The sequence below is a fragment of the Ctenopharyngodon idella genome, chromosome 22 (genome assembly GCF_019924925.1).
Source record: "Ctenopharyngodon idella isolate HZGC_01 chromosome 22, HZGC01, whole genome shotgun sequence".
In the NCBI taxonomy this organism is placed as follows: Eukaryota; Metazoa; Chordata; class Actinopteri; order Cypriniformes; family Xenocyprididae; genus Ctenopharyngodon; species Ctenopharyngodon idella.
This window is the reverse complement of record NC_067241.1, coordinates 2,353,133-2,373,407: the sequence shown is the minus strand read 5'-3', so window position 1 is coordinate 2,373,407 and position 20,275 is coordinate 2,353,133. Positions and strand designations below refer to the sequence as shown.

The 20,275-nt window shown below is 38.9% G+C and overlaps 2 protein-coding genes across 3 annotated transcripts in view; one reads left to right on the top strand and one right to left on the bottom strand.

The window, feature by feature from the left end:
- Positions 1-13,843: 13,843 nt before the first annotated feature.
- taf11 (TAF11 RNA polymerase II, TATA box binding protein (TBP)-associated factor) lies at positions 13,844-17,782 on the bottom strand. Of its 2 annotated transcripts, none has more exons than XM_051878996.1 (6): positions 17,625-17,782; positions 17,100-17,289; positions 16,874-17,019; positions 16,695-16,782; positions 14,517-14,613; positions 13,844-14,420 (listed from the first exon to the last, which is right to left on the bottom strand). In XM_051878996.1, the coding sequence occupies exons 2-6, from the start codon at positions 17,262-17,264 to the stop codon at positions 14,290-14,292; spliced, it is 627 nt and encodes a 208-aa protein (XP_051734956.1). In that variant the 5' UTR covers positions 17,265-17,289; positions 17,625-17,782; the 3' UTR covers positions 13,844-14,289. The 2 variants fall into 2 exon arrangements, with proteins under 2 accessions (XP_051734956.1, XP_051734957.1); XM_051878997.1 differs by having other exon boundaries at positions 17,100-17,271; positions 17,625-17,781.
- A 1,736-nt stretch (positions 17,783-19,518) lies between these two features.
- Positions 19,519-20,275, top strand: part of LOC127504439 (ankyrin repeat and SAM domain-containing protein 1A) — an 81,163-nt gene continuing 80,406 nt past the window's right edge. The window contains exon 1 of the mRNA XM_051878992.1: positions 19,519-20,065. Within this exon, the coding sequence (XP_051734952.1) occupies positions 19,887-20,065 (179 nt within the window). The 5' untranslated portion in view covers positions 19,519-19,886. The remainder of the gene's footprint in view (positions 20,066-20,275) is intronic.

The window sequence follows — 20,275 nt, the reverse complement described above, 5'->3', positions numbered from 1 at the left end:
GAGCTTCTTTGGCTGCAGTACAAGCTGTGCGTAAACGTTCACGAATACGAGAGACAAGATCAATTACATTCGTCTTCTTGGAAGGACCTGTGCAGAGAAATTCTTCCTTCAACATTTTTAAAGGCTCATGAACATTATGTCCAAACACTAATTCTGAAGGGCTGAATTCTAACGAATCTTGTCGCGCCTCGCGCACCGCAAATAAAACAAAGGGAACTCCCTCTTCCCAATCGTTCCCAGTCTCTAGGCAATACTTACGCAGACCAGATTTCAACGTCTGATGCCAATGTTCTAGAGCCCCCTGAGATTCAGGATGGTAGGCACTCGAAACAACGTGAGACACTCCTAGAGCTTTTAACACATTACGGAAAACATGAGATAAAAAATTTGACCCCTGATCCGTTTGGACGATTTTTGGGAGCCGATTTGGCAGTTATACTCCTTAAAGGAATCGCTTCTGGGAACCGGGTAGCCACGCACATGATCATCAGTAAATACTGACAACCAGACTTAGCACGGGGAAGTGGACCCACACAATCTACCAAAACGCGCTCAAACGGCTCTCCTACGGCAAGGATAGGACAGAGAGGAGCGGATGGCACCACCTGATTAGGCTTTCCCCCGACCTGGCAGATATAGCATGTTTTACCGTACTTAGAGACATTGAATTTTAACCCTGGCCAAAAGAAATGTTGGAGCACTCTATTATAGGTTTTATTAATTCCGAGGTGTCCAGACCAAGGATGATCGTGAGCTAAGCTTAGTACATGCTGTCGAAATTGCGAGGGAACCACAATTTGATGCACCACATTCCAGTCATCTGCCTGCTCAGCATTCAACGTACTGCTCCATTTGCGCATTAGCACTGCGTCACTCCAATAAAAATGTTGATTACGCAATAGACAATAGACTATTCTCAGCACTCGCATGACATTTTTGTAAGGGCAGATCATTTTTCTGCGCATCAATCAAGGCTTCACGTGAAATTGACGCATCAGCAACCAAATCAAAGCAAGTGTGTGAACTCTGCGTCATTTTAGCCACATCCAAAGATTCTGGAAATGCATTATTTCCTAGAATATCTGAGAAGACAGAATCACTGAGGTTAGTATTCTACTGAACGTCACGTTTTGCTTGTGCTCGTGTCATAACAGCACTTACTGAAAACACATCAGGTAAAATTTCAGCGAGTACATCAGACTGCATATCTCTGCACGGAGCATCAGTCACTTTTAAAACCGGCATAACCTTACCACCAGCGATATCATTTCCCATTATAAAATCAATACCTTTCACACGTAAAGATGGGCGAACTGCAACTTCAAAACATCCAGATGCCAATTCAGAAGTTACCCATATTTGATGAAGAGGAACGGTTACAAACCCAATTTCGATGCCCTGCACAATCGTGCTGGTTTCACACGCAGAGCCCTCAGAAAAATCTAAAATGTTCTACAGTATAAAGGACTGGGATCCTCCAGTGTCACGCAAAATTCGCACTGGTTTACAACTTTCAACACCATTCAAAGACACAAATCCATCAAACACGAAAGGCTGGAAACAGGGATCAAGAGTAGAAGTAGTGCAGGATGAAGAGACAGTTTTTACCAAAACGGTACCTCGAGGTTGAACAGACAAAGACTCTTGTCGCTCATGTTTTCGTTTTAGGCTATGACATTCGGCCATCACATGTCCCAGTTTGTGACAATAACTACACTCTTTACGAGACTTCGGACTATTAGGGACCCATTTGCTTTTACCATCAGAGACATTCTCATTCTCTTTTGGTGCTGAACCTCCAGAATCACGCAAACACTTAAAAAACACTGTTTTGTGCATCAGAGCATATTCATCTGCTAATACAGCAGCTTGCTGCACCGTACTGACTTTTTGTTCATTCAAATACAAAGCAGTGTTCTCTGGAACGCAGTTCTTAAATTCCTCAATCAACATAAGCTCTCGCAGAGAAGTATAGTCCGTAACCTTACACGCTTTAATCCAGTGGTCAAACAACATTCCTTTCTCACGAAAAAACTCGACATAAGTTTGAGACACGGATTTCTTTGTGGTACAGAAACGTTGTCGGTAATGCTTGGGGACCAACTCATACGCCCTCAGAATCGCAGTTTTCACTGCATCGTATTGAACGCTCTCTTCCAACGAAAGAGATGCACGCACATCTTGTGCCTTACCTGTTAATTTACACTGTAACATCAAGGCCCAAACTTCAGTTGGCCACTTCAAAGCACTCGTGATTCATTCAAAATCTTGAAAGTAAGCTTCAACTTCTTTCTGACGGAAAGGTGGGACAATTGAGATATTTTTAGCCACGTCAAAATGTGGAGACAGCACAACTATAGACTTAAATACATTACCTGATGGAACAGAGTTATTGGAGACAACATTCGGATTTGATGGACCAGCAGCTGCCTCAGAGCTACCATTCAAACTAATAGGTGTTTTAGGAATCGTTTGTTTAGAAAGATCTTGAGCAGCCTGCAACTCCACCTGTTGAAGTCACACTTTTGTATCAGCATCAATTCGATACATTTCAATCTGACGTTTTATATCATTTGGCCTCACCTGAGCTCGATCCTGAGTCTCTAATTGTAGACAAGCTAAACGAACTTTTAGACGCAAATCCGAACGAAATTCAGGCGATTTCTTGGTAGAAAGAGAAATCGGTTCAAATTTAGGCATTGAGAATGGTGGACCTACCTCCGCACCAGTAGTCACTGGAGTAGACTGATCACTGACCGGTACTCGTGAAGAAGGACTTCCTGCAGCAATTATCGCGGGACCAGCTGCTTCCACAGAAGCTGCTTCCATAGAAGGAAAAACCCCTTTATCAACCAAAGCAGACACAATACAAGCTTTTATCTCCACTTTATGCTGTGTTTTAGAAACAGAAATCTCATAGCGCTGAGCAATCAAAAACAGATAATTTTTTCGACATGCCCCTAACCCCTCAACACTAGGCTGATCTATGAATTTGTTCAAATCAAAAGTTGCCATATTTACAAAAACAGTGAGGAAACAAATCAGGAAAAATCCACACACACTCCGGACCTACCTACCTAACCAGAAGTCTAACTATATCCTATAGCTAGTCTTAGGAGGGTACCGATTAAGAGATTGCTCTCTCCCCCGAAATACCTCCAAAATAAAACAAACTAAAATAATAAAGAAAACAACAAACAGTAAACCGTAGCCAGAACTGGCACTAAGCACAGTCCTGTTGGCTTACTCTGACTAACCGGAGAATGTGTAGGACAAACCTTATCCGCTCCACACCAAACAAATCACGCTAATTACTGGCAGCTGAATTCTCGGGACACAATACTTACAAAGTATCCCGGACGAGCCCCCATTTATGTTATGAACCCCACTTTCAAAGTGCTCGTTAGGGAAGGGGGCAAGTAACATAAAAGGACACGCAAGTCAAAAAGGCAATTTAAATGTTTATTAATACCACTGCACTCATGTGTCGCAGGCAACTGGTGAAGCACAGGAGAATCAACTCACTGACACAAATACCATTAAACAAAGTAAACAAACAAACACACAGATCAACAAGACATGAAAAGAAATACAAGGAAAATAAAACACAATACACAGCTTATCAGCGACGGCTGGACGTCAGGACGCACAAAGAGCTCATTTGAACACAGCCGGTCGTCAGCATATGCTCAGACAGCAAGAGCTTGCCCACAAATACGCGCCATGCTCACATTGAGCTAAAAACAGTGGCAGTGACGGCTTGGCGACTGGAGTTCTGATGGAAACAGCACAATATCGACACACTCAGCACACTCTCCCGTCTTATATCCAACCTGGAGCGTCGTGAATGAATGGGCTCCAGGTGTACAGGGGCGGAGCTTACCCTCGGGAGAAGAGAATGGACCAAATCAATACAAAGAGAAAAATATACACCACGTTAAATAATAATAAATACAAAGGCTTGGGCCGTAACAAACATCACTTACCAACTCACTACTTACAGAAGGCATGGGCACTACATCAGAGGGTCCTGCCACTTCCAGAGGAGGTGGTACTGGTTCTTCTGGCTTCACAAAAGACGCTGGTAACTGGTACCTAGCTGAAGCAGCAGCTAGGTACCAGTTACCAGCTGATGCCATGGTTTGACATAACCCTACCTGAGAAATTTCTGGAAAGGCCACCCAAAGGTCTAACTCTTCTGAATCCCGATAAGGACAGCGTTCCAAATGGGGGGCTGTCAGGACGAACAGTTGGAGAGTCTCGTTGTATTCGAGTCTTCATTAAAGAACGGTGCATGTGCCGGATCTTACCCCGATCATCCATTGGTGCAACAGCATACACAGACCCTCCATCTTTTGGTGCCCGTAAAACTACAGTCTCAGCCCACTGGTCTCTAGTCGGGACAGCCAGTGTATATTTACTGAACACATCTGTTAAAACTAAAACATTCTCGTGTCCAGAACAAGAAGGCAAATCTGGGAAGTAACCCCTGCTCCCAAAATGCCAAAACCCTCCCAATATCAGGATCTGCTTCCTGTAGCGAACTCAAATCCTCCAAGGAGAAACTGGGCAATGCTGTAACCACTGCTTGGTTCACCTGCATTACCGGTTCTGCCTCCACTGCCTGCCTCACCACTGCTGGAATAACAGTCCCTGGTAAGAAACTCTCCTACATTTCCTGACAAAACTGATTCTGTCTAGAGAGGGCATCAGCATTCCGGTTGCACCTCCCAGAACGATACCGGACCTCAAAATCGAAGGAGGCCAACTGGGCAGCCCAACGTTGTTCGGTAGCTCCCAGTTTAGCAGATGTCATGTGGCTAAGGGGATTGTTATCGGTATAGACAATGCACTTCTGACCCAGCATGTACTCCCTAAACTTCTCGGTCATGGGCCACTTGAGCGCAACAAATTCCAATTTCATGGAGCTATAGTTGGTCATGTTGCGCTCAGTGGGCTTAATTCCGTCACTGTGCCTGATGCTTTTCCAATGCCGCATATCAATGACTGTATTGATAATCTTGGGGTAGCGAAATATATTACAAAATTAGATCTATTAAAAGGTTACTGGCAGGTGCCTCTAACCAAACGCGCTTCTGATATCTCCACGTCCGTTACTCCAGATTCTTTCCTTCAATACACGTGGATGGTGTTGGGCCTGCGAAACGCACCGGCAACGTTTCAGCGTTTGATGTCCATGGCTTTGGGCAGGGGTTTCTAACTGTAACATCTATCTGGATGACGTAGTCATCTATTCGTCCACATGGGCTGAACACTTGTCGATTTTGCATTTCATCGTTTATCTGCTGCGTTCCTCACGTTAAATCTTAAAAAGTGCGAATTCGCTAAAGCAGAATTCGCTATACCTAGAAAAGCAGGTAGGAAACGGGCAGGTTCGGCCATTAGATGGAAAAGTGGCTGCTGCTCTTGAGTATCCAGTACCTACTACGAGGCGAGAGCTGTGTAGATTCCTTTGAATGGTAGGTACTATCGGTGTTTCTGCAAGAACTTTTCGAGTGTTGTTGCTCCATTAACTCAATTGTGTAGTCCCAAAGTTAATTTCAGTTGGACTAATGACTGTCAACAGGCATTTTTGTCTGCAAAATCTGTTCTTTGCAGTGCTCCTGTTCTCTCAGCTCCGGATGTGTCTCGGGCGTTCCAGCTGGAGGTGGATGCCAGTGCTGTCGGAGCGGGAGCTGTTCTTCTACAAGAGGGTGCTGACGGAATAGCTCATCCAGTATTCTACTTTTCTGCTAAGTTTAATCATCATCAGCTTAACTACTCAACAATCGAGAAGGAGACTTTAGCACTCTTACTGGCATTGCAACATTTTTATGTTTACGTTGGGGCCAGTATGCATCCTGTTATGGTTTATATGGACCACAACCCGTTAGTCTTCCTCAGTAAGATGTACAATCACAATCAACGCTTGATGAGATGGGCACTAATGGTACAACCGTATAACCTGGAGATAAATGTATAACCTGGAGTTAAACTTATCTTTTGTATTCAGAACCAGTTTTTTCCCCCTTATTTCTCCAAAAGGAGATAAGGTGAAAAGGAGAAATCTGTTTCTGTTTTTAGGGAGGGAAGTGTTACGCCCCAAGCCTTTGTATTTGTTATTATTTAGCGTGGTGTATATTTTTCTCTTTGTATTGATTTGGTCCATTCTCTTCTCCCGAGGGTAAGCTCCACCCCTGTACACCTGGAGCCCATTCATTCAGCTGATAAGCTGTGTATTGTGTTTTATTTTCCTTGTATTTCTTTTCATGTCTTGTTGATCTGTGTGTTTGTTTGTTTACTTTGTTTAATGGTATTTAATGTCTATATCTAGCATCACTTCTGGGTTGTTTAGGCTATGGGACTAATGCCAAGGGATTTTGTACTCTATCGTCGGGGCGACAACACAAAAATAGGGGGTAAAATGTAGTGATGTTTGTGACTTGTCTGAAATGTCACTATCATTAAATACATGGCCAATGAGGTATCGCTCTGCTATCATATATAAACCTGTTGTTTATGCCTCCTGGAGTGTGTCATGGTCAAAAGCCCGCCCCTTTCTTTCATTGCTGTGGATTGTGGAGGTACGTGTTTTTAGAGGTGTAGCTTCGCTGCTTAATCTCAGTGTTAGCTGTGATATCATTCGATCTTTACTTGTTTAGTGTGATGTTGGTCCACCAAGGCTGTGTGTGTGTGCGGTGTGCTGCTTACCCCCATGTAAGTTTTAATGTGGTGCATTTGCTGTGTTGTGGGAAGTTTGGTTTGAGTTAACTACAGTTATGCATTTCAGTGCGGTGTGCCTTCAGGGCTCCCACCTGTGCGGCATGGTAGCCAGGTCGGAGCACCAGCTGTTAATATACAGTACTAACTAAAGGAGCTACTATATGACTTTGGTGTGCGTGGTTGTGAGTGTTACATCGTCTAATTAAAGGGTGAGTAAATTGTTTACTTTCTTTTTTTTGTAAATCCTTTTGTAAATCCTTTTTAAATTGAGATGGTAACAGACATTTGTGTTTAGGGTCCTCATAGCATGCGTTGAGGTAGTGTGAGCAGTCACCTTAACGCAGATATCTCTCCTCAACCCTCGCTCTTTGAGCTATGCTGCTGCTTTGGGTCATCACATTTCTGTCCAAGTGGGCCTGACGTTTTTTGTTTGTGGTTGTTGTATCATTTTTAGGGGATTTATTTGCTTTTGTATGGATTTATTTTGGTATTACTGTCACCAACCCTCAGTCTTGTGATTTTGACTGTTTGATAACAGTCTCTATTAATACCGCTATGCGGTGATCTCGGTCATTTTGAAATCTTATGAGCCGTGATCAGTTCTGAGTTTGTGTGATCTTTGCGATGTTGTGACAGTATACTTCGTTTTTTTTTCTTTAATGTGTATTTTTTTTTTGTAAAATTTATTTTTTTTGTTTATTTGAGTATTGTGAGTTGTGTTTTTCTTGATTTGGTTTTGTTATATTTGTTTGTTTAGTAAATTGACCTTGAATGTGTTTTCTTTTTATTTATCTTTTTGCCTATTTACAGTGGTGTCTGGTTCGTTTGTTTTCTAATGTGATTTTCGTTTGTTTTTCTCTTTTGTATTTTGCAGGAGCTGAGTGTTTCCTGGAAGCGGGCTGGTTTTGGGTTGCACATGCTTCACTTTAATAAGGGTTGTCATTATTGCTGCGTCGCTATTTCTGGTCATCATTTGCAGTGAAATTTGTGGATGTGATTCTGATTGGCGGGATTTCTTTTGTGCACTGGGTGCACCATACTAGCCTGCTTTTCATAAAGGATGATTGTTAATTTTCCTTTCTTTTTTCTGTTTCTTTCATTCGACCAAGATAATTTAATGGTGTTGATTTTTGGTTTTAAATCTATTGTTTGTAAACTATTTTAGCTTTAGTGAAAGATTATTTGTTTGACGGAAACTCTTGCCTCTTCTAAGTGGAACGTTTTTGCCTGTTTTGATTCTTTGTATATTTCCCCATTATTTCGGAGTGGCGTAATCACTACAAACGAGCCACTTGCTACACATAGTTGTGGGGCAGACCAAGTGAGTTAATTGCATTAAATATTTTAACGAGTTATTTTTTTTTACTGTAACTAATTAATCTAATTAACGCATTAAATCGACAGCCCTAATATATATATATATATATATATATATATATATATATATATATATATAACCCTCGGTTTAATCCATGTGCCTTTTAAATGTACACATTCAAGGTTCGTTAATGTGTTTATTTTTAGAGTATTAATGAGTATTTATAATCTTTGTATGCAAATTTGGTTAAGCAAAGTCATTCGTTTGGATTGGCTTGTAAAAGTTATGGTCCCATCCCTTTTACTGGCAGGTGTATTCTGATTGGTGGGTTATGATCCGTTGGAGAACCGTTGAATTATTGAAGGGAGTGAGACGCAAGTTCTTTTCCTCTGTGGTGGTTGCAGTTTTAAGATTATTTTGTTTGTAAAGTGGGAGCTTTTTCGGCAAGAATCTACTCTGTCAGTGTTTTAATAATAGTTCGCTATATAATTTGAGTATTTTAAGTGAGTTTAATGGACTAAGCATCACTCGAATAACACTGTTCACGTTCGGACGAGAAGACGGTTGGGAGTAACAGTGTATCATTGGGAAAGGACATTGTTGAAAGACATACAAACGATAGAGCTCTGATCGACTTTACATTACGAGCTCCTCTGGCACCGAAAGAGCATCGTTGCAACACCAGATAGCGCTCTGAGTCCCCGCGTGATTCAGAGTTTCTCTGGCACCGCTGGATAGTGCACTGCGTTACGGAAGACTTTGGTAGCCGGCAGCGGAGCGAGTGAGAAAACGAGCGGACCGCTTGTCGTGATTGATTGCTGTAACCACACCTGGGGCTTGTACCATGAAGCCAGATTAACTGGCTAGCCAGGTAAGTTTCAGATTTGTTTGCGCCAATCCTGGGTTTTAGGTACCATGAAAGTGACTTGGCTTTTAGCGGTGTTAATCACCATAGTAACTTACGCTCCATAGCTAACCTGCTCCAGGGCAGGTTATGTTCTGGATAAGAGATCTCAAACCGAAATTGGACCAATCAGATGTGAGCAAAGTGATACTGACACATCCAACGCTATAAAGTGATGCCCCCGGTTTCACTTCCTCCAAATTAAAGGTCACTATATAGTAAAAACAAATATTTAAAGATGAAATTGTCTGGCTTTAATGATAATTAGAATTATTTTATGATTTGTATAATTATTATATGATCTATATTATTATTAATCCATTACACACAAGCAATTTTAGTTTAACAGTTATTATTAAGCATTTAGTTTAAATGAATATTGATATATAGCCTACAGATCATATGTAATATAAATAAGCTGTAGAATCAATAGATAACTCTTTAAAAATGACTACATGTGACCTTACATGTTTGAGTCTCTATTGCTATATTATCAAGCAACTATATAAACTAACTTCACAAGTTTCACTTGCACTGATAGAACAAGATCATTTCTTTTATTTTTCCTCTTTCATGGACAAGTATTTTCTTTAGTGTAAATGCGTCTAAATTCTTAATTTTCTTCATGTCTCTTAACCTTCAGCAAAAGAGTTTTGAATCGCGCTGGCTCTCTCGCGAGAAGTGAATCATTGTTTCTCTCTGTTGCAAGGCATGTTATTGGCTGTTTGCCACTGATGTCACGCGTTCATGTGCACGCGCTCCACAAACTCAGGATCAAAGTCTGAGTTGACAGAGAAAGTTGATGATCAGCATCATGGTACCAACAAAGCCGGATTGGAGTGGTTTGGTTTTGTCAACTCGAAACTAATCCTACAACCCTGAGTTTGTTCAACTACCATCATGGTACAGGCCCCTGGTGTAGTGAGTTATACTTACCTGTATTGTTAAGTCCTTTAACATAGGTGTTTTTACAGCATCTATCTGGCTACAGAAAAGGGAAAATTAAGGCTTAGCTTATAACTATTATTAATATCAGAGGTGTGTAATCATTTATAAACTAGTCGAGAGACATATTACCAGAACCCGGTGCTCCACACTAACAGAACTTGGGGCGTGGTAAATCCTAAGAGGGTAGGGGGCGCTACATATATATATACACAAACATGAGACATGTGTTTAAAGAAACGTTGAAATGTCAGCTTTTAATTAATGCAAGTCAAATCGAAAACAAATATTCTCTGTTTACGTAATCTGTTTGAAAAGAGAGAGATGTCAGTCTTTCGTGAGTCACCTCATTATTCCCTAATGCGGCCACACCCACGGACAGCACGCAGCATTCAAACGCAAATTCTGAGGCGATCCATGGCTCCATGCAAACAGTCAAGCCCATATCAGCTCGAATAATGCATCAAGCTTAGTCAGATTCATGTACTTTTCATCGTTTTGATATGCGGTGAGTAATCATTCTAAAAGGATTTACCTCAAGGAAGAGCAGTTTCATTTTGAAGATCAACTTGATCAAGCCGAGGACTGTGAATGGTAAGTTTTTTATTCCTAAATTCTTTATTATAATCGCGATATAGACTAGTGTCTGTGAATATTAAACCACAAAAAGACTGTTTAAATATGAATCTTGCATGTTCTGTGTGTCTCTGTGTGAATGAATCGGGCAGACGTGTGGTTTGTTTAGGCTACTACACATAACTTGCGTAAGTAAACCTGATTTATTGGCTTTTCCGAAAAAATATGTAATAAATACTGAAATAAAAAGTGTTAGCAACGTATTAAACTGCACATTAACATTTATAGGCTTTATAATATAACAAATAAGATACATAAAATGTCAATGTTTAGACAATATTTCTTTGGCCTGTTTTGAACAGATTATGAAGGGTTTACTGTAAAATAGCCTATATAGTGCGACATCAATGAAGCTTTTGCATCACAGAAATAAATTATATTTTAAAGTATATTAAAATAGAAAACCATTATTTAAAATTGTAATAATATTTTACAATATTGCTGTATTTCTGTATTTTTGATCAAATAAATGCAGGCTTGATGAGCATGAGACTTCTTTCAAAAACATTAAAAAAAGTAATGTGTCCAATCTTTTGACTTGAACTGTATATAATTTAAAATATAATAAGCCTATACAAAGTTTTCTTCACAGAAATTTTCTTCACAGATCACAAAAATCATGTTTTCTGTTAAGAGTGGACATTATATTAACGTTAATACAATAATCGATACAATCCTGTTATCAGCATGCTCACAGAGGGTTTTTTCTTTTATCTCACGGCTTTGAGAATCATAGTGACCAGATATATAGCCCACATTGGACTGCATGCATATGATACTGAGATCACTGACTGGAAGCAGGAAAGTTTTTTTTTTTTTTTTTTTTTTTGTCCAGTGCATAGAAACACCAAACACCTAGGTATGTGATGTTCACATTTCTTTGAACAGGATTTATTTCCAGTAACTATGTACTCAAAATGTGCCTTTGGCTCTCATTTATAATATTAACTATATGCTAAATAAACTATAAAATAAACTACTTTGTTCTCAGATTCTTTCACTCTCATTCTTTCCTCACATACCTGACTGAAAGGCTCATTATGCATCTCATTATGCGGGTCATTCTCTCCTCAGGTTTGAATCACAGCATTATTCAGGATTATTCATGCCTCCACGCATACTGTCTAAACAAAAAGTGTCTTACAAAATTTAAATCAATATATTGTTTGTCTTACAAAATTTAAATCAATATATTGTTTTGTTAGAACGAGTAGGCAAGATGATTTTCACATCATTTTGAAGCAAAAATGCTAGGCTTCACCCTCCAATACCCAGAAGTCTTGTGGACAAATATTTAGTATTTGTTTTGTGGCCTTATTTCAGTGACTTAAATTTTTTTGTTTTTTCAATAACCACGCATAAACGTTATTCTCTCAAAAATACAAACATGTACACACATCATGCTGAATACAGTGTAATGACACTTTTGCCATTAATATGTTTATAAGCAACTGAAAAAAGCACAAATGTCAGGGCATGTCAAAACTTCTCAAGAGCCCCAAAAATCCTCAGACCCCAGAGGGTAAAACACAACACATCTGATCAGATTTTAAAACACTAGGCACCACACTTGCCGACTTTGAAAAACTGGGCATCATACACTAAACCAGTAGGTTCCCAAACCTGTCCTAGAGGACCCCCAGCCCTGCACATGATGGCTGCATCTGAAAACCTAGGCAGCTGACTTGATGCCTCGATGCCTTATCAGGCAATGACTTGTAAGGCAGCGTTTGTGCATGAAGGCACCTCACGAAACTGATTTCGGACAGACTTCTGAGGCAGCGTAACCGTTTAATGATCTACAGCAAAATAGCGCAAGCTTTCGTGAGAACTAAACAAATATTTAATTACTACAGTAGTAATTTCTTGTTAGAAATGACATCAAAAGTGGAAAATGTTTGTCAGAAACGTACATTTACACACAAACTGACCAGTAACATAACTTTCGGATGCCATCTTTATTTTTCTAGCTCAACTGTCACGAAAGGAATGCATTGGATTGTGGGATACCAAAGGCAGTGAAGGATACATCTATGCTGCCTTCAAAAATCGATCAGATGAAGGTATCTCAGGAAACAGGAAGTGAAGCTAACGTTGGATTCGGCCGTGCCTTGATGCCTTCCTACCTTGAAATGTGTCCTCTGAAGGCAGCATTTTCCAGTTTTCGGACGCAGCCTTTGTATGTCTCCCTCATCTATCACACCTGATTCAACTCGTGCTAATTAGTAGAGACAGCAAGACCTGAAATGGGTGTGTCATAAATGGGGAGACATACAAAATGTGCGGGGCTGGGGGTCCTCCAGGACAGGTTTGGGAACCACTGTACTAAATGACTGAGGATCAAACACTACCAGACTTAAAAAGTCATTCTGAAAACAACAAGCTCACACAGAAACGTGCCTCGTTATAGGAGATGGATGACAAATGAAAACAATGTGTTCTAAAATGTAAAGTCTGTGCCCGTCATACACTATGCAACTTTATGTGAAATTTGTCAACTCTGTCTGCTCAAAATCTGCAGATTTGCTCTGACTTTTAGCAACTAGCTGTAACCAGATTGTAAATCTGGGCAAAAGTATTGGCAAAATTTTCAGACTTTCAACTGTTATGATAAAATAAATAAATAAATAAAACATGACACTATATAAAGATTATTTCATTCAATTTTTATGGAAATTTGTCATATAATTAAAATGTTTCTTAAAAACTTACTGAAATGTTTTGATTGTAAACCTTATTGCAGATGAACAGTTTCATCTTCCAGACAGAGTCAGCCCAGACTTGCATACAGTATGTGATTTTTTTCACTTCAGTGTTTTGCACAGATTCATAAATGTCTGCATTGCAAAATAGGTTTTTTTTTTTTTCATTTCCTTTTTCTACATTCTTTCTTGTTCAAATGGATATAGATCACAATAGGGAAGACTATCACAACAGATGTTTATGCAGAATGGGCTACAGTCTCTACAATCCTTAGAGGACAAACCTTTTCTGTGTTTGTTATGTATTAATGAACCAATAGGTTTATATACTATCATACAATTATGCTACAGTCACCTTCATTTGATATTTTTCACTGCATAATAGTAAAATCAGAAACCTTTTAGTTTATATGCACAGACTATTAAAATGTTTGTCATTTTAAAGAACGTGATATTGTAGTGCAGAAGACCATGTAACAGAAAAGATAATGTGGGAATTCAGGGTTTTCCTCTTGAAATCTGGCTATGATGTGCTTCATCAAACAAAAGTACATATAGGTCTATTAAGCTGTACTGAAACTGAAATCTCACAGTAAAGAAAATGATAAAGAAAACTGGGTTACATCAAAATATTTAATTTTCCATTCTTCAAGTCAAAAGATAACATCATTTCCACACACATAAAATGACTGCACATATTTACTAAATTTTCAAAACAAAAAACATTACAAAATATTTAAAAAAAAAAAAAATTAGAGTGCACAGACATTTCTATGATATAGAGACTTTTGAGTCACAGCAAGGAACTGTTCAATATTTACTGGCCTAAAAGTCTTCATTAACATGAATTTATTGTTGTTATTGTTTATGTAATTCAGTTGCTTGTTCCATAGGACAGACTGTGGATAAAGTAAGACGTTTTACTACATCCTCTACTGTAGACCTCATGAACAAAACAACAAAACAACAGTGCCTTCCAATATCTGGAAAAAGACATATGGTCATGTCCATTTTCCCTCTGCTTATCCAAAAAGACTTTTTCTCTAAAGAGGGACTCAAGCTCAGTGGAAAAGGATGTGTTTGTGTTTGGTGTTAGGAATTTGCTCTCGGCTCTTCAATCTCCTGACAGCTTCTCTCATGTGTTTGGGCTGCAGAGGTGGTGTGTCTCCCCACTTCTCACACACGTCAAGAGCTGGAGTGCAAGGAAAAAAACAAAACAAACATTATACAGACAATCATCGAGGCTTACGGTGTCTAGTTGAATCCTATTTCACAGTGTCGTACCAACCTTCCTCAACAATCTCCCCAGCAAACACCTTCGCAATTCCAGACATGGCGATGACCACATTTTGAGAGACAGATGATCCTGTGATGGACTGAATTAGCTGGAAGACAGGAACAATCTTTTTCAACAACTTTCATATATGTGTGTATGTGTATGTGTGTTTGTGAGATACTTAGATGTAAATAGAGGTTTACAGAATGTTGTATGCATTGTAATGTTTAAATTGGAAATTTTTATCATAATTTGGAACCAAACCTAAAGCATCCTAATGGGAATTTGTGTATCATCTTACAAAAATGTTTAATTCCTATACTAACTGTGCAACAATAAAATTATGATTTTCTTTAATTGTCCAGTAGCATGACATTATTTCAGTTCAAGCAGGGCTCTGATAACATTTACTATAGCCAATAAAATTTTAGTTTACCCAGTACAACATTATACAGACGTGGACAAAATTGTTGGTACCCGTGATAAATATGATCAAAGATGACTGTAAAAATAAATCTGCATTGTTTATCCTTTTGATTTTTAATTAATAAAATTAGCAAAAATCTAAACTTTCATTAAAGGAAAAGAATTGAAAGTGGGGAAAATAACATTATGAAATAAATGTTTTTCTCCAAAACACATTGGCCACAATTATTGGCACCCCTAGAATTTTTTGAGTAAAATATTTCTTAAGTATATACCCATTCATATTTACATTTTTTTTAGCACACCAGGGTGATCATGAACATGAAATTGTCCAGCCATGACTTCCTGTTCCACAGGAGTATAAACATGAGGAAACACAAAGGCCAAATTCCCTTAATCATCCATCACAATGAGAAAAAACAAAGAATATAGTTCTGATGTGCAGCAAAAGATTGTTGAGCTTCACAAAATAGAAAGCGGCTGTAAGAAAATAGCTAAAGCACTGAAAATCCCCATTTCCACTATCAGGGCAATAATTAAAAAGTTCCAATCAACTAAAGATGTTACAAATCTGCCTGGAAGAGGATGTGCGTCTAAATCGTCCTAATGCGCGGCGAGGAGGAGAGTTTGAGTGGCCAAAGACTCTTCAAGGATCACAGCTGGAGAATTGCAGAGATTAGTTGAGTCTTGAGTCTCAGAAAGCCTAAAAAAAAAAATTACCAAACAGCACCTACATCCCCACAAGTTGCTCTAAAGGGGGTTTCAAGAAAAATCCTCTGCTCTCATCCAGAAACAATCTCCAGCATATTCAGTTTTCAGACTAGACTGGATCTTCAAAAGGGACCGGCTTCTATGGTCAGATGAAACTAAAAAAAAGAGCTTTTTGGCAGCAAACCCACCAGATGGGTTTGGTGCACACATGGATAAAAAGTACCCCATGCCCACGGTTAAATAAACTGTTGGATCTTTAATGTTGTGGGCCTATTTTTCTGCTGGAGGTCCTGGACATCTTGTTCATGGTATCATGGATTCTATCAAATACTAACAGATAAAAATCAAAACCTGACCACTTCTGCTAGAAATCCAATAATGGGCCGTGGTTGGATCTTCCATCAGGACAATGATCCAAAACAAACATCAAAACCAACGCAAAAATGTGTCACTGAGCACAAAATGAAGCTTCTGCCATGGCCATCCCAGTCCTCTGACCTGAACCCTACAGAAAATGAGTGGAGTGAACTGAAGAGAAGAAGCACCAACATGGAGCTGGGAATCTGAAGGATCTGGAGAGATTCTGTATGAAGGAATGGTCTCTGATCTCTTGTTAGGTGTTCTCCAAACTCATCAGGCATTATAGGTGAAGACTCAGAGCTGTTGTCTTGGCAAAAGAGGTTGCAAAAAGTATTGAATAAAAGGGTGCCAATAATTGTGGCCAACGTGTTTTGGAGAAAATATTTATTTCATAATGTGATTTCCCCCCCACTTTAAATTCTTTTCCTTCAATGAAAGGTTAGATTTTTGCTAATTTTATGAATTAAAGAGCAAAAGGATAAACAATGCAGATTTATTTTTACAGTCATGTTTGATCATATTTATCAAGGGTACCAACAATTTTGTCCACGTCTGTGTGTGTGTATATATATATATATATATATATATATATATATATATATAAATTAAAAATGTCTTTAATTTAATCTATAAATCAGATCATGATTGATTACAAAAGAAATTGTGTACACATTTAATAGCTGCTCCACTTACTCTTTTAATAGCTGCCTTTGGGAAAGCCGAGCGTCTGTACATCTCATAGCGGTTCAACTGTTCTTCAGAGAATGACGATACTAAAACCCTGAGGAACAAAAATGAGGTTTGCACCCTGATACAGAATAATGCAAACAAACCATAAACAAGTGTCATGACATGAACACAAATAAGCTTACTGCATCTTTTGTATTTCATCTTCATCAACTTTTTGCCGTTTCTCCTTTTTCTTGTCATGCTCCACTTTAAGTTTTTTAGCAGGAGGGGGGTGAAGAGATGAAGATCCCTCTTCCTCTTCTTCACCAGCAGCAGCGTCTTCAGACCTCTGAAGAAGCAATCAAATAAACCATGAATAAATGCATTTCTAAATAGTTTCTAGTCTTAATGAATGACAAATGGACTTACCGCTTTCCCCTCCTCTTTCATACTGGTCTGGCCTGCAGCGGGTTCAGAGGCGGTACTGCCGCTCAACGGACCGTCACCGGACCCCTCGCCCTGCTTGGGTCTCTCCGCAGGCGTGCTCGCCTCGCCGAACCCCATTTCAGTTTTAACCCGGGCCGGGTCTGCCATGCTTTGGCTGACAGATAAAGGTCAGCTGAAGTTAAGTAATTAAATAATAAAAAAGAAAAAAAAAATTGCTCAGTTTATCCGCTGTTACGATTGCATGGTGTTTTGATATATACATGGTACCGAATGATGATGATGATGATTATTATAACATAGCCTACCTATGATGACATTTATTTATAACATAATATTATATTTACATCATGGTATAAGGCAACGTGATAACCATGTTACGTTTGTTTAGGCATAGATTTACTTTAGACTGGGGCTGAATCTAAAACAACATTTTAGACAAAAAAAAGACATTTGTGTAAACAATCTGTGCGAAATAGACATAAACACAGACTTTCGCTAATAACATACCTCAGACCGACAGACGCGTTGATAATAGTTTTATAAACACTGAATCAAAGAACTGTTTTTGTTACGCCTCTACACTACAGACTGAACTCATACTCAACAGTCATGACAATATCCGGTCAGTTTCAAAATAAGAGTCCATGGCGAAAATATTCAATCACTGGGTGGCGCGCTTTACTAGATAATTAACTGTTGCGTAGGAAAAGCAGCTCGCACAGAGGCTCAGGTAGCGGAATCCTCCACTGAAACGCATTCCTAACCTTTTGTATACTTGGAGACATTTGTACAACAGCCGTTTGAATAATTATAAACGTATAAATCTATTACTTCCAAGGTTAAGCTTCTTTTCCCCTCTTTTTTTTATAAATTAAAAAAAAAAAAAAAAAAAAAAAAAAAACCACAAACGTCTGTGATTACTCCATCCTGACCAGCGCTGAGATAAGTAACAAATTTCATGTGACACATCATTTGCTTATTTCTTCAGAAGGCGCGTGATGACCTATGGTGAGGACAATATTTTACCGCTACAAAAATAAAAAAAATAAAATAAAAGATAGGGAGAGAGAGAGAGAGAGAGAGAGAGAGAGAGAGAGAGAGAGATGATATTTTAAGTCATTGAGTAGAAAATACACATTGATGAGTTAAAATAAATTATTATTTAGATCCAATTAATATATTTGGCTTGCACCCACGCCTCTTTAAACACCACTGAATTTAATCTATAAAATCTATACTTTTAAGACCACAGGAATTTATGTGTCTGAAATTCATTTATTTACAAAAAAAAAAAAAAAACCAAAAAAAAAAACAAATACATAAATTGTTAGTTATTTTTTTAAATTATAGAAATAATTATTTTCTTTTATGTGATGCTCTTTGCATGAAATTTCAAGTGAATCTGTATTTAAAATTTTATAATGTATAATCTATAAATGTATGATGGCCAAATTGGTTTATGAATAAAATTAGGCCTACTAAAATTCATCAAAGATTTAATACATTTTATAAAAAAAAAAAAAAAAAACATTTAAAGCTATGCAATTCAGCTGCCATATCTTATGTTAGACCGTGTTGGGGAAAGTAACTTTAAAAAGTAATATGTTACAATATCGTTGCTTCATAAAAAGTAACTAATTGCGTTATTATCGAAAGTAATGCGTTATGTTACTTTTGTGTTACTGGACTTGCTGGTCCATAAATGAAACAAACTTGCCTTACTTATTTGAAAAAGTAACTCAAATATTTTGTTGTAAATTTAAAAGTAATGTGTTACATACTAGTTACTTGAAAAAAGTAATCTGCTTACGTTACTTGTAATGTAATACTAATGATAGAGGTGAATCTCTTCCTGCGTCTCCCTAGCTTCCTAGGTCTTGAATCAGTATATTGTGTAAATGAATGTGGCCGACTCCCTGATCAGTGCCCAATTAGGGAGCTGATTGAGACGCACACAATGTTTAGAAGAATAGCCAGAGCCAGGTTCTCCAGCATCCTTAAATGCTTCATCAAAATAAATTCAAACTTAATATCTTGGGATCAATAGCCTACACTCAGTGCACAATGAGCGTGATGTGGGTCAGGTAGCCTACTCATTTTTATCATCACATAATTAAATATCAATAGGCTATGTAACACTAAAATATTAAAGATTACTTAGCCTAAGGAATTAACAAGAAAACATTTTGATTAAAAAAAAAAAAAAAATATATATATATATATATATGAATCTAAAAATCATAATGGATTCTTAATGTCCATCAGTCCATCTGTCTGTTCATAAGGATCCATTTTATAAGAGACTCTGCTGATAATTTGTCAAATGAAGTTATTTTCCATGAATCCTTGATTAATTGTCACGGTTTCTTCTTCCACTAATGTCAGGATGTAAGGATGAGTGATCAAACGAGGGTTTCACATAATGGAATCCATCGATTTCAATTCCCTAAATGCCGTTCCACCATCATTAGTGTAATTAAATGATTGTGCATAATTCGGAGCAATCGCGACGTCACCAAGGAGCGCACCCGTCTAGGAAGTGACGTGTCGAGCCGTGCCAAAGGAAGTTTGTGCGGGCGCTGGGAGAGAAAGTTTCCCCGGAGCAGCAGCGATTGGAGCGGGAATAACACTGACACAGCCGCCGCTGGTGGACCGAGCGGACCGGAGCGGGAAGAAAGTGCGTTGGGTCGGGCGTGGATGCGTGTTGCGGCGTTGGAGAGGCTGCAGTGGATTCGTGTGGCCGTGTGATCGTTTCTCCGCCGCTGTGAGATGGGGAAGGAGCAGGAACTGCTGGAGGCGGCGCGCACCGGGAATCTGGCCGCCGTTGAGAAGCTGCTGTCCGGGAAGAGACAATCGGCCGGATCGGCCGCTGCGAGTGGTGCTGGATCTTCTGGGAATATCGGGAGCGGCGGGCACAGCTCTTCCCACACGCTCTCCAGTCTGCTCAGGTAAGAGCAACACCATGGACTATAGGCTTTATCTGTACAGGAGACCGGGGCTAGTTGTCACTTTTTACTCCAGTGTTTCTTCTCGCTTTTGGTTTATTTTTGAAAGTCACAATGCGTAGACACAGTATTAACTGAACAAATAACTTAACATCTTCCAGGTGAAATAAGATGATTGAAGGCTCTGTGACTGTGTTGTCTATAGTGGGGCAT